Below are 13,435 nucleotides of genomic sequence, written 5' to 3' on the forward strand. Positions count from 1 at the left end.
GATTTTGAAAAAAAAAATAAAGATACACTATAAGGATGTAATTCTCGATTATCTTTAAAAAAAAAAAAAACATGTTTGGACAAAAGTTGGCTAAAAAATTAAATATTAATGACATGTGGTTAAAAATTTGACGAGATAAAAAACCAAAAGCCAACCACATGCAATGTTTTAAAAAACCCTATTTAGAGCCGGCTAAGCCTAATCTAGGCGGTTGATTACCTCTCCGATTAATACTTAGGTGTTTAAAAAATAAGAAATGATGGCTAAACTTGCCTAGGCGGGCGCCTACATGCCTAGACCGACTAGGTTGCGATTCTCACATAGTTCATTTTGTATTTTATTTTTTTCTACAAATTGTAAGAAACTTTTTAAATACTTTGATGAAGATTCATTATATGCTTGTTCTTAATATTTTTAATATGTTCTAGTACTTTCCGTTTAAGTGTTAAGCTCATGACCGCCACTCAACTAGCAGCTAACGCCTTTTAGAACTTTAATCACGTGCGAAAAATGATTATTTAAGTGATTGAGATTTGACAAAAAGAAAATCAAATTATTCAATTTCTTAAAAAAAATTAAAATTTATTTATATTGAAGGGTGGCTTTTGGTACGACATAACAGAAAGAAATGGAGGGGAAGTGAGAGTGACTCAAGAACCCAAAAAATGCATCCATGTGTCATGTGAGGCTCAGATTTGTAATTTGAGAGATCCATCGCCAAATTAAAACCTTCAACAGATAGAAAACACGAATCCCAAATGACACTCAAGCTCCTTCTCATTACCATCCTCCTCCTCCATTGACTGATTGACATGAACTCCTCAGTTCTTCCGAATCCGTTTTCGAAAACACGATTCCGTTTTTGAAAGCTTCACTTTTTTGGTTTCTGGATTTATTTGTTTATTTATTCGAGAGAGAGAGAGGGAGAGAGAGGATCAACAGCTGAATAACGAGTATACCAGATGGGGTGCACATTCTCTGGTTTAGGAGCTCTGTACGACGCCGTGAACGGCGGAGGCGACGTGTGGATCAACGAGAATCGGTTCAAGATCGTGAGGCAGCTCGGGGAAGGTGGGTTCGCCTATGTGTTTTTGGTCAAGGAGGTGGTCGCCGATTCCTCCTCCTCCGGCGGTGGCGGCCTCGCCAAGAAATTCAAGGATTCCTCTCACGTCTCAGGTGATTCAATTTATGGGGTTTGTTGATTTTTTTGATGTGTTTGTGAGAATTTGGGATCTGGGTAGTGAGCTGTTTTGGATTTTGTGATCTGGGTTGTGAACTGTTTTGGATTTTGTGATCTGGGTTGCACTGATTTGAATTGAAAATGGTTGAAGTCTGTATCTTTGAGGAATTAGTGATCTGGGTCATATGGATATATGAATCTGAAATTATTGGTTTTGATTCTCTGAGGGGGGGAGCAATGGTGATTTGGCCATTGAATTTGCTGAATTGAGTTTAAAGTGTGACTCTTTTGTTCTTCGAATGTGTTGAGTGGTAGCATGCATCGATTCTTTGGTAATATTAATGTTTGATCTGAGCCTATGGCATTGTTTCGACCTTCCAGTGATGAATGCATTTGTGATTTGGCCTTCATGTTCTTACTGTTTATGCTTGACTGATGCTCCGGCGATTGATCGGTTTGCAATTCAATTTCGGAAATTATTACAGCTTGGTTGTACTCTATTCTTTCGCAGATGATGGAACTTATGCTATGAAAAAAGTTCTCATTCAGAATAGTGAGCAGTTGGAGTTGGTGAAGGAGGAGATCCGTGTTTCATCGCTGTTCAGTCATCCCAATCTGCTTCCACTTCTTGATCATGCCATTATTGCCGTTAAGGTTAAATCTGGAATACTAAGTTTCATATGGCGTATACAATACTTTAGGTTTTTTCTTCCCGGAATGGGAGCCTTCCGTCAATTTTATCATTGCTTTCGGTTTTGCAATTGATTCATCTATAATACTCTCTTTGGCTGACAGACTACACAAGAACAATCTTGGAACCATGAAGCATACTTGTTATTTCCCGTTCATCTGGATGGAACATTACTGGACAATGCCAAGACTATGAAAGCTAAAAAGGAGTTCTTTTCCACCTCAGATGTTCTTCAAATATTCCGGCAGGTGAATGAATATTTCATCTCGCATTTTTTCCCTTTTAACTTGAAACTGTTACACTTCCGAAAGAAGGGAATGTCAATCTGAACTAATGATGGGATGATATCTGAACTAATGATGGGATGATACCGCTCAACATCGAAATGTTAGTGATTAACTGTACATTGTGCAACAGTTTAGCTCTCAATGTGACTTTCTTTATTACTGAGGTGCAGTGTTTGATATCAAATTAAAAGTCTTTGCTGTTTTCTGCTCAAGAAACTGTAGATTGTGTGATGCATTTAAAACTTTTTAAAGAAGCCTTCAGTAACGCCATAAACAACGTTACAGCATGTTAACTTTTTATTAAGCAATCTATATATAATATAACTGGTCTAAAAGCCTTCAGCAATGCTACCAAGTTCCGGGGCAATTGATGTGTCATATTCCAATTGCTTTTTTATGTCCCACAGTGATATATTTTGTTGGTAAAACATATTTAGAAGCATCAAAAGCATTCTAACCTAGAAAAAACAATGTTACAGCTTTGTGCAGGACTCAAGCATATGCACACTTTCGATCCACCATATGCACATAATGATATCAAACCTGGTAACGTTCTGATAACCCATAGAAAAGGACAATCACCTCTTGCAATATTGATGGATTTTGGCAGTGCTCGACCTGCGAGGAGGCAAATTCGCTCTCGTACAGAGGCACTACAGTTGCAGGTATATATTTTGAAATCATTTTGGATTTTTCTAAAAGTATTTTTAAATTTTATTTTTTGAAATAGTAACTAATATTTTTTTGTTCAGTATGCTTAATGCAATCTGATGTTGCGTATTTGTATCTCTTTGATTTCAATTGGTTTAATGTCTTCAAAGAAAGACACCTCTTTAATGTTTAGTTTTCTCATCTGGTAACTTTTAGATGAAAAAAAAATTGAAGTGATTTAACTCGCTTGTTATGTAGGAATGGGCGTCTGAGCATTGCTCGGCACCATTTCGAGCTCCAGAGTTGTGGGATTGCCCAAGCCAAGCCGATATTGATGAAAGAACTGATGTATGGTCATTAGGATGCACTTTGTATGCAATACTGTGAGTACTGAACCTTCTTCTTGAACTTACTATTATAGCTCTGAAGTTTGAAAATCGTATTGATCGTCTACCTTCTGCCGCAGTAGTGAACGTTTTATGCTGCGTTGTTTAAGGAACTGTTTTAAAGTGTATGTATACGTATACATAACAGTATCTGGCATGGATGTGACACCTTTGTTGCGTGCTTGTGAAGGCTATTAAGATATTGAATATACATAATATCATTCTGTTATCTCGCATAGTAACGGCTTACTGCCAAATACTCATTCAGTACCATGATCAGCATCATTCTCGTCTGCCATGGAAGCAAAACTGTGCCTCTAGTTAGCTGCTGTTACTATTTTTTTTCTCAGTTCTGATGCCCGATTTTTATTTAACAGGTACGGAATGTCTCCTTTTGAATATGCACTCGGCGAATCTGGAGGAAGCCTACAATTGGCCATAGTCAATGTGCAGATAAAGTGGCCAGCCGGACCTAATCCTCCATATCCAGATGCTCTTCACCAGTTTATCACATGGATGCTTCAGCCGCAGGCTGCAGTCCGTCCTCGCATTGACGATATCCTAATTCACGTGGACAAGTTGATCGCCAAGTTCTCCAAGTGAGATAATATGGAAGGAAAGAAAGTATGAAAACGAACTTCCTCCGCACATGTCGACATTGCACATTTCGGCAGAGGTCCTTGAAGTCGGATGGACGTCGTGCGTTTTCTTTTGTACTCAAGGGGTTAATAGGGCAACTGAGTTTATAGCAGCTCCTCCAGTATTACATACTTCTTACTTTTTTGCTGTAGGATTAGCAGTTTGTGCATTCGTTTATTGTTATCGTGCTCCTGTCTCAACTGTTTGATTTTGCACTTGTAAGTTATCAAACTGCTTGTCTCCCTTGACTCGAATTCTTTCGATTAGTTACAATACAATAATTTCGATTCATTAAGCGAGCAGCAAGTTTAATTACTTATTCGAACTTGGAACTTCTTCAATTATTGGGAAGATAAATACGACTAAACCAAGAACTCGTTCATAGTACAACTACAACTCGAACGAAACTAATTTTATCGTAATCGATCTTTCATGACCTACGGAGGTAGAACGCTCAACTGTGTTCAGATATCAACAACGCATACACATTCTCAATTTTCCACAGGCTCAATGCCTTTCTATAAGCACATTTCTTTAAGAATCACAACATACAAGGTTGCTCGTGTGAATACGAAACCTGCCTGTTTGAAGGACATGATATGGATCTCATAAAAATTGTTTGACAATCTTTTCAGTGTAGTCTAAAGAATACATAGGCACCTCACTTGAGTTTGAACTGTCTTTTTACTGTCAGTCCTCGTGTTCATCATCCTCGCCTTCAGAATCTGCGGTAAACAGGAAAGGTAGAGTGAGCGGGTTAAAACATTTGACATTAGTTTGAAAATGGACAAATCCCTAAAACCCTTGAATCATTTTTTTTTCCGGCCAGTTGCTGTCATGGTTTCGTGCAGGTAATCCAATTTTTCAATTACCGTTTTCCCCTATGCAAGTAAGGTATATGTCCGACTTATAAAACTGTCAATAGAAGAACTTGTTACCAGATCGAACATCGTCATCAACTTTCCCTCTAGCCTGAATTTGCTTCACGAGCATCCGAACCATCAGCTTCCACCAATAAATATGACAAAAGAGCAAGCCAATTAGAAGAGTATTAAACAAGTAATAGTATATAGATCCATCCACTATGTGCTTCTCCTTGTCCAAGGTCAGAAGAGCTTCATAGCTGCCAGAAACAAATGGAACCAAAAATTAATCTCTGTATACGATATCATGAGAAAAAAGCGTCATTTAACAAGGAAATTCAATAAGTATATGATATAATCTCTATGCCAATGTTAACGCCGAAGGGAAAACAGAAAAATTCTCTCTGCACGTTTAACTAACCTGGTACTCCATATTATCCAGAATGGAAAGTAAATAAGACGTAGTACTGTCCAAGAGAGAACAAAACTAACAAAAGCAATGCCGGCAAGCATTTCAAAGCCACAATATTTTGACAACTTTGCAATTTCTAAAAACACATCAGATCCTTCATGGAGAGCTAAAATGACCGAGCCTACTCGAGAAAACCTGCAGAGGGACAAAACAGATAATTAAGACACACGAAAAGATAGAGGCTAGCCTGCATAAGAAAAAAGCGAAGAAGCAAGTTGACATGCTTTAAAACTTACTTGAATATGTAAGACGCCACAATTAAAATCGTAGTTGCTAAATGATGAGACATTGACACTACAAAGTCAGAACGCCGTGTTTCCCAAAACACCAAAGCAAAGGCGGAGTAGATGTAGAATCCAGCGGAATACATGTAAAGCCCCTTCAATTTTAATCTGCCAATAGGAAATCTGTCAGGCCAGATGAGATGCAAAAGGCAATTGATTGTAGAGCAAAATTACACATATCATCAGACATCAAAGTAAACAAAACCTGATGTCTAAACTGAGTTAAGAGACGAACTTGGTTTTCTGGTCGGGCCAAATCTGATTGCCAGGCCCTACCCAGAAATATCTGGTTTTAGAGAACCAAGGCTCATCGTACGTAACATATAGAGCCAAAAGCTCCGCAGTGAAAAAATAAACACATTTGAATGCCGACTCTTTGAATTTATTAACTTTCTTCCGATTATCACGTGTCTCAACATTCAGCGATGCATACTTCTTTCCAAACAAAAGGCGCTTTGCTAATCTCTGCCATAAAAAATAACAACAAAAAGTACAACTCAAACTGATAAGGACCATAATTTTCAAGTCTACCAAAGTATATAAACCCTCACAAGCAATGAAACACGTAATGTGGATCAACATTATATCGACGAAAAGCTTCAGATGGTGAGATTTGCATTCTTCATAGTTTGATACGAAAAGAGATTTTCCAAGCTTAGCATTTCCCTATGACTAATAATTTCGACATGATATTTGTCTTTACACAACAAATTGGAATGTGGGATTGCAAGCAACCGCGAAAGATCACAGCTTTCATGAATGACAATACAAGAATAAAAACTCAACCAAATCAAAGTGAAAAGATCACAACTTTAAACTGCAAATGTTACCAACGCAGCCTGAGATCCAATTTTGTTACCATTTTCTACAATTTGATGGTACTAAAATAACATCAAGGTAATGCACGTGATCATCTGGTCTAGTGGCACTTAGTCTCCGCTTTATTGAAGCATGTCACGAGTTCAAATCTCATGAACGACATTTATTGATAAAAAGGAAAGCAGCATCAAGTGAATGAAATTGAAATTTAATCATATATACACTTCCCACAAATAATAACAAAGTGCAAAACTAGTTCCATTCCATAGTACCCTGAAATTAAATCGTCCGATAAACTCGAGAGCTGCAAAGAGTTGTACCTCAAAGACGAAAATGTCCAGGAAAAGCCTGAGTGACGGGAAGAGAAGAACGAACAAGGGGAGGACAAAGAAGTCATTGGGCACTGGGTACGACTCCTCCTCCCAGTTGAGTTTGACCAAATCACTGATTCCAGACAGACCCATTATTTCCTCCATCAAACCCAAGAGTTTGAAGAGGCGGAGGCAGAGGAGGAGGCGGCGGCGGCGGAGGAGGATCGGTAGTGTCGCCGGAAGGCGTCGTATTGGTGGAAGTGGAATATAGATTAAAGGCAATTGACTTTTGAAACCGTACGCAAAAAACTTCAACGGTTTTTAACGGTACATATTTAATCGGGTCATGCAGTCTTAGATAACCCGGTTTGGATTATCCATGGGCGGTCCACTGCAAAGTCGCGGACCTCGTTTTGTGAAATTTGGAAACGTTGGCCCATTTAAGTAAACAATCTAATTGGCCCAAATGAATTATATATTATTTTTTCCAATGCACACTCAATGTCACAACAAGTAGTGATACTCTCTTATTACCAATTCATCATGTAGCTAGCGTATATTAGGTAGATGGACATTGAAAATGTGGCAAACATATAATGGATAGTTAACGCGGTTGAAACTATTTCTTAATTGAAAGAAAGATCTTTCTTTATTAGAAGGCTAATAGCTTACGTCATCACAATAGACCAGGTTGTAGCCAAGTTAGTGACAGTGCATAGTGACTACCTCTAATACATATTTGAATATTGAATTTTAATTTTTTTTAACAAACAATATTATCTACACTAAATGGGAGGGATGGGCTTAAGCCGCTTAACCTCACAATGGGCTAGCAATAATATGATTCAAATTCACATTTGACGAGAATCGAATCTAAGAACTCTTACTTACGAGTGAAGAGAAAAACTACTAGACCATAGTACTAAATGACATTTGACTACTGAATTTGATTCAGTGGTTTAAACTGAGTAATCGAGGACCGTTAGATTTTCAAAGATAAAATTTATGTTGGCACAAAGTGCGTACATGCACTCGTCAAATTAACCTTGAGAAACCCCTAGCGTTTATAAAAATTTTTTTTCTGGTAACTGAAATGAATTTGTATAACACAAACGTATTATCAGAATATTCTGTGCTAATAATACAAGAACACACACGCAAACCAGCTTTAGACAACATTGTCCCCATTGCAAAAACACAATGAAGACAAGGGAGAAGCAAATCGTGAGGTGATCACCTCTATAGGACAAGCAGCTAGAATACTACCATTATACATGGGCCGATGGCCCTCACCCATGTTTCCTCCTCATATCATATATGTGTATACATACATACATATAGATGAACACATATATATATGGGGTATGATAATAGTGCAAACTTGACAATCTCTTACACAATATGTTAACCTGATACGGAATGATACAAAAAAAACATGTTTCGGGTTAATCCGTTAACGAGTCGGATCGTTTATTGGAGTCAATCGTTAAAAATTCATTAACGAGTCTAGTCATTATCTGATCACCCGTTAAGAATCCGATAAGATATCGTTTGCCAGATCTAAACATTAGGCATGAAATTTCTTGCATATCCAGTTAACTCCACACAAAACGACACGATTTATTAACAAATTAGTTTGTTATCGAGTCACCTAATCAAAACCCGTTTAGATAATAATTTTGAGACAACACAACTCGTTAAATTAATAGATCTGAAACGAAAATGACACAAACGGGACAATCATTATCCGTTTGCGAGTCCAAATAGTGGACGTTCCATTCCAGCCACTGCAGAGATATTGGAAGTGGGAAACAGCCAAAAATCTTGGTCAACAGTATAGGGGTCATGGTGTGGCCCAAACCAACCTGTATTTAAACTCTTTTAACTTCGTTTTGTTCTTGCCCTTTCCTCACGAAAGAGGGCCCACCGTCACACGAATTGTCAATTATATGTCCAAGTGTTATGTATTACACGAGAAGGAGTACTTATCAACAACCAGATGATGTCATTCAATTACGCACAAGAGATGTTCAGAAACGCGTTTTATATTACAATGCATGGTTGATTTGAGATATCGTTTTAGAGTCATTATGAGTTTTGGTCTTAGAGTCATTCTGTTGGAGTCAGGATTCTCTTTGAATTTATTTGAAGTGTAAGAATTAGGAGATTCGGGCTATTGAAGAGAGAGATTCAGATTCTTAATTTATAACATGGTCCAGTGGGAGGACTAATGCAAGCCGCATTACAAAATCAACAATCCGAATCTCCTGATCTTTGGCTTTCGAACATAGATATTTGAAATGGGTCTCAAATCCTCCGGTTGTAAGGAAAATCCTTTTCCTGGGAATCATGTGATCATGACTATTCATTATACATCGTGCGGTCAGAAATCATTTCAAGATTTAAAATTTAAAATTAAATATAAGTAGTACCTAATGAAAACTAACCGTATGATGTACGATGAACGGTTATGATCACAGAATATCTAGGATCCCCTAAAAAAGAATCTGACGAGAATACTTTTTCTGGTTGTAAGGAAGTTCTTCTGGCTCTTGCCTTTGTACCATTGGCTTCTAGGGTTTGCACATTCATAATGTCACCAGCTCATCTCATCTGAGACTGTAACAATGTCTATCATTTCAAGAAATTAATACAGAAGTAAATATTACTTTTTACCTGTGGAAGATATCTGTCCGATCGATCACTATAAATTCACCCATCCAAACTTACCTCCTTGCATTGTCCAAAAAAAAAAAAAAAAAAATACTTACCTCCTTGCAAAAGCAGTACAGCAAACACAGAAGCAGAGCAATAAATAGCAAGACAAGCACACGGTTTCTTCACTACTTTTCTTTAAGTTGAAGTGAAATTTCAATATTTACGGCAGCATGCATGAATATACAACATAAGTGTTACAATATTAGGGTGCTAGGGTTGACGGAATTTGGATTCTCTTCGGATTTTGGTGTCTGGAGTTTATGAATCTAAGGATTAGAAAATTCGAGTTTTTAGTTTGTGTGAAAGAGAGATGGAAGCTTTTGTTTTTTTTATAAGATTGGTCGGTGAAATGAGTTAATAAAGATCGTTCGATTTAAAAATAATATTATTATATATTGAATTAACATAAACTAATTAGCAAGCTGGATTGCATATTGGGATTATTGAGTTGTTAGATTAGGACATGTGTTCTGTTTTCTTCTCTTCCCCCAATACCAATACAAAAAGGACAAGGACTGTCTGTCCTCCCACTTCCGATGCCCTCTGTTTGTGTGGTTATGGTTATGTCACGTCAACATTTTATATTACTATTTATTTTTGTCTTATTATCTCTATTAAAAAAAAACTACATAAAATGTTGACGTGGCTTAATCGTAACCATACAAAACAAGAGGGCACTGGAAGTGGGAGGGTAGACAATCCTTGTCTATACAAAAAAAGGAAAATTTGAAATAGGTCTAATTTTATAGACTACCTTTTGAAATAGGTCTAATTTTTAATGAATTTTAACTTTTGAAATAGGTCTAATTTTTAATGAATTTTAACTTTTGAAATAGGTCTAATTTTTAATTACTTTAGATCCATTTCAAAAAACCCCTAAAAAAAACATAATCTTTGCTTTTAGGAGACACACATCGTCAAACACAATCAATTTTGGCGGAGAGCATCGCAGCCCCTAGCAGAAACAGAATTTTGACTAGTTCCTATCTCTTTATCCAATAAAACCCTACGACTCCAAGATAGAACTCGCACGAAACGGAGATGCTAATGTGATGTTCTTCCAAACTTCGCAGACGATGGAAAGTAAAAACACGTTTAAGATAAAGACACCTTAGCTTTTGCAAATTCTTATCTTTTCAAAGAGAGAAGAATTTACAAGGAACTTATTCGTTATCACGTGAAACACGATCCTAAACTTATCCTTCAACTATAAGAAAGTTAAAACACGTAAAGATGCGTGATCCATTTATGACACAACCACTTTAACTTCGCATATTCTTGTCATTATAGAGTGGGAAAAGAACTTAAATAACACTAATGCACTGTCACGTGACATCTAATTTTTTAATACATTGTTATTTGTAAATTTTTCTTTCACGTGATAACGTATTATTAAACCAGAATGCTACAACGGTAAACATATTTCATATACTCAAAAATTGATATACCTTTTTGAAAGACAAGTAGGGATTTTAATTCAAGTTGTGAAAGCTAAATGAGGTAGTGAATAGGTCCTATTGTATCCCTATTAAAAACACCATGTATGGAACTCATATAATATTATTCTCTTACTCTGTTTTCTTTGTTCCGTATCTGCATTTATGCCCCTCCTCTTTCCCTTGATAATAGTAAGGACACGTGGAGAGAGAAACCCAATGAGCCCTAGTGAGAGCAACCACCAATGTCCTTTCAAATTCAAGGGAGAAGGCAAAAGCTTTAAGCTTTGGTGTGCAGGGTGGAGTATTTCACTTTCACTGGCAGCAGCTTCTAGCTTGCTAGCTGTCTTTCTGCTCGGTAAAAAAGTAGAATTTATTGGTATTTAGATTTCCAGGCAGTGTGGTAGTAGCACTCACAGTTATTGCAGCCAGATTATTGGCTTTTTGTATAAGTAGAGGGAGAGAAGTGCTTCTGGCTTTTGGGGTGTTGCTCTCAAATGTGAGATTGGTAAGCTTTGCTTTCTCTCTCTTTTCTCTTTAACAAATACTCTGAGCTAAACTAACGGGAGAGGGGAGGGTTTGAGTCCTAGACACAGTTGGTTGAAGAGAAAGATATAATCCACGAGTTACAATAAAAACTCTTAGTTCTGTTTTCACTGTGCTTTCCTCTGTTTTCCTCTGTTTTACTCTGCTTTTACTCTGTTTTCCCCTGTTTTGGTTTCTGTTGATTCAGTTATGGAGTCTGGAAAAGTGTTTGGAGGTGTGGAGGAATGCCACAGCAGTGAGTCCGGTTGGACGATGTACATTGGCTCCCACTTCGAAGGCGAAAACGACGGTGGCATGCATCAAGAAGAAGATGATGATGGTGGAAAAAATTATGGTGGTCATCGTAAGGATGAAGAGAGTGATGATTCAATGGTCTCTGATGCATCCTCCGGTCCGAGTCATCATCACGGCCGTCCATGTGGAAAAGAGAGGGTGGCAGCTGAGAAAAAGGGCAAGAAAAAACCAGAGAAGGAGAAGCAAACCAGAGGTGGAAGGAGAAAGAAGGAGGAGAAGAAAGAGAAGGCACTGCTGATTCATGGCAAGAAACGATGAGAGGTCAACCGGAAAGGGGTATTTTGGGGAAGGAAAAATTAAAACTAGAGGTTTTTTGTTGTTCTTAATCATCAGCTAATTATTATTATTTTGTAGCTGATTAATTGTATCTCAGTTAAGAAAAATTGGGGTGCAATTTACTTTTATGACTATGGTTTCAATATCAAATTAACTTTTTGGTGTAAGCATATATTGAATAAATTAATCAAGTATTATTGTTTATTTTATTAGATAACTAGGATTAATATGCTTGTATTAATCCATAAGTTGTGAGAAATTAGATGCGCGGATTGGCTTTCAGAACTATTGTTTGAGAATTCGCTTGATGAGACGGAACGAGATAAGTTTATTGAAACACTTGGGCCTTCATATCCAACTCAAATCAAGCGAATACTCAAGAATGACGTCCTGTAAATAGTAGAACACGGTGAATTTAGTAGAATTATAACCAAACCAAAGACATTCTCCATACAAAACTGGTTGAAATTTTTTACACAGCCTGATACAAAAATGTAAATTTATTTGTAAGTATTCAACCACTTATATTATACTACTTGATATACCGAATCACGTTTTCGGCACTGGAAAAAATTTCTTATACAAAAGCAAAAGGAGTTAAAAAGTGTGGTTGGCGGAATTACAAAAGGATAGTAAGTTGGTGAGTAGTTAATTTATAGCCGTATCATCTGACCAAAGAACAGAATATGGTAAGTTGACACTTCCAAATATAGACCAGCATGTTTCATGGGGTTTCTGTTAACGCCAAATGCATAGGATTATATTTTCAGGTTGCTGTTAAGGTACTGTATGTGGGAATTTTTAATACCGTCACGGGATTTTTAGCCGTTAGATCCTTGATACAGTTCTGCATTTAAGCCATTTCCTCGGAAATTCCAAACGTTTGCCTTGTTTTTTTCCTGCTTAAGTTTTAAAAGTTTTCTGCGGGCCCTGGAAAAGTTAATTTAGAAAGGCATTTCTTTCATAATTAAACCTTTTTTTTTTCCTCCCATGTTTTTATTTAATTTGTAGTCATCAGTTTATATAAATAAAACGAAAATAAAAGAGAAGGTTAAAGACGATTACATTAGTGCGTGGAAAGAGAAAAAAATGTGTTTATTACTTTTCTTAAGTAATGATCACGGTGTGTTGGCTTTAACAGTCATGAGGATTGCATGTATCGAATATCATAATAAATAAGGTTTTTCATTTTACATTTACAATTTTACCTCACTATAATTGAAAGGTGATAGTATTTACCATGTTTCTTTCCCGAAGTAAAATTCTCCCCCCTTTTTTTTCTTCACCAGTTTCTCTCTCTTTCCTCCATCACTTTCTCGCTATCCTACTTCCTACCTTGGTCTCTCTCTCTCTTACTTCTCTCTCCCTCATCCTCATCCAACTATTTGCTCATCGGGCCGAAAACGGACTACGAAAACTCAAAACTAAAAATATTGTTCACAAAACAATATTCATGCAGGAGAACAGAAAAAATTAAAGAGTTTTAACGAAAAATTCGCGGTACGATTCACTTTAACGAAAAACCACATTTTTACACTAAAAAGACAATCCTAGTACTATTCACTTTACCCTTTATTTTGTA

At 36.9% G+C, this 13,435-nt stretch overlaps 3 protein-coding genes across 3 annotated transcripts; 2 read left to right on the top strand and 1 right to left on the bottom strand.

Annotated features, from left to right (window-relative positions):
- Positions 1-615: 615 nt before the first annotated feature.
- On the top strand, positions 616-4,125 carry LOC137711011 (uncharacterized). The gene is made up of 6 exons (XM_068450203.2): positions 616-1,176; positions 1,692-1,834; positions 1,976-2,119; positions 2,638-2,823; positions 3,068-3,192; positions 3,573-4,125. The coding sequence occupies exons 1-6, from the start codon at positions 963-965 to the stop codon at positions 3,796-3,798; spliced, it is 1,038 nt and encodes a 345-aa protein (XP_068306304.2). The 5' UTR covers positions 616-962; the 3' UTR covers positions 3,799-4,125.
- Positions 4,126-4,322: 197 nt separating this feature from the next.
- LOC137711013 (ceramide synthase 1 LOH3) lies at positions 4,323-6,887 on the bottom strand. Its single transcript, XM_068450204.2, has 6 exons — positions 6,593-6,887; positions 5,689-5,918; positions 5,406-5,561; positions 5,119-5,304; positions 4,773-4,957; positions 4,323-4,559 (listed from the first exon to the last, which is right to left on the bottom strand). The coding sequence occupies exons 1-6, from the start codon at positions 6,746-6,748 to the stop codon at positions 4,525-4,527; spliced, it is 948 nt and encodes a 315-aa protein (XP_068306305.2). The 5' UTR covers positions 6,749-6,887; the 3' UTR covers positions 4,323-4,524.
- Positions 6,888-10,866: 3,979 nt separating this feature from the next.
- On the top strand, positions 10,867-12,057 carry LOC137710233 (uncharacterized). The gene is made up of 2 exons (XM_088696183.1): positions 10,867-11,095; positions 11,471-12,057. Exons 1-2 carry the CDS (start codon positions 10,903-10,905, stop codon positions 11,833-11,835), a joined length of 558 nt encoding a protein of 185 aa, XP_088552309.1. The 5' UTR covers positions 10,867-10,902; the 3' UTR covers positions 11,836-12,057.
- Positions 12,058-13,435: the final 1,378 nt, after the last annotated feature.

This window comes from Pyrus communis, chromosome 6 (genome assembly GCF_041283825.1).
Source record: "Pyrus communis isolate YQ-2024b chromosome 6, ASM4128382v1, whole genome shotgun sequence".
NCBI lineage: Eukaryota > Viridiplantae > Streptophyta > Magnoliopsida > Rosales > Rosaceae > Pyrus > Pyrus communis.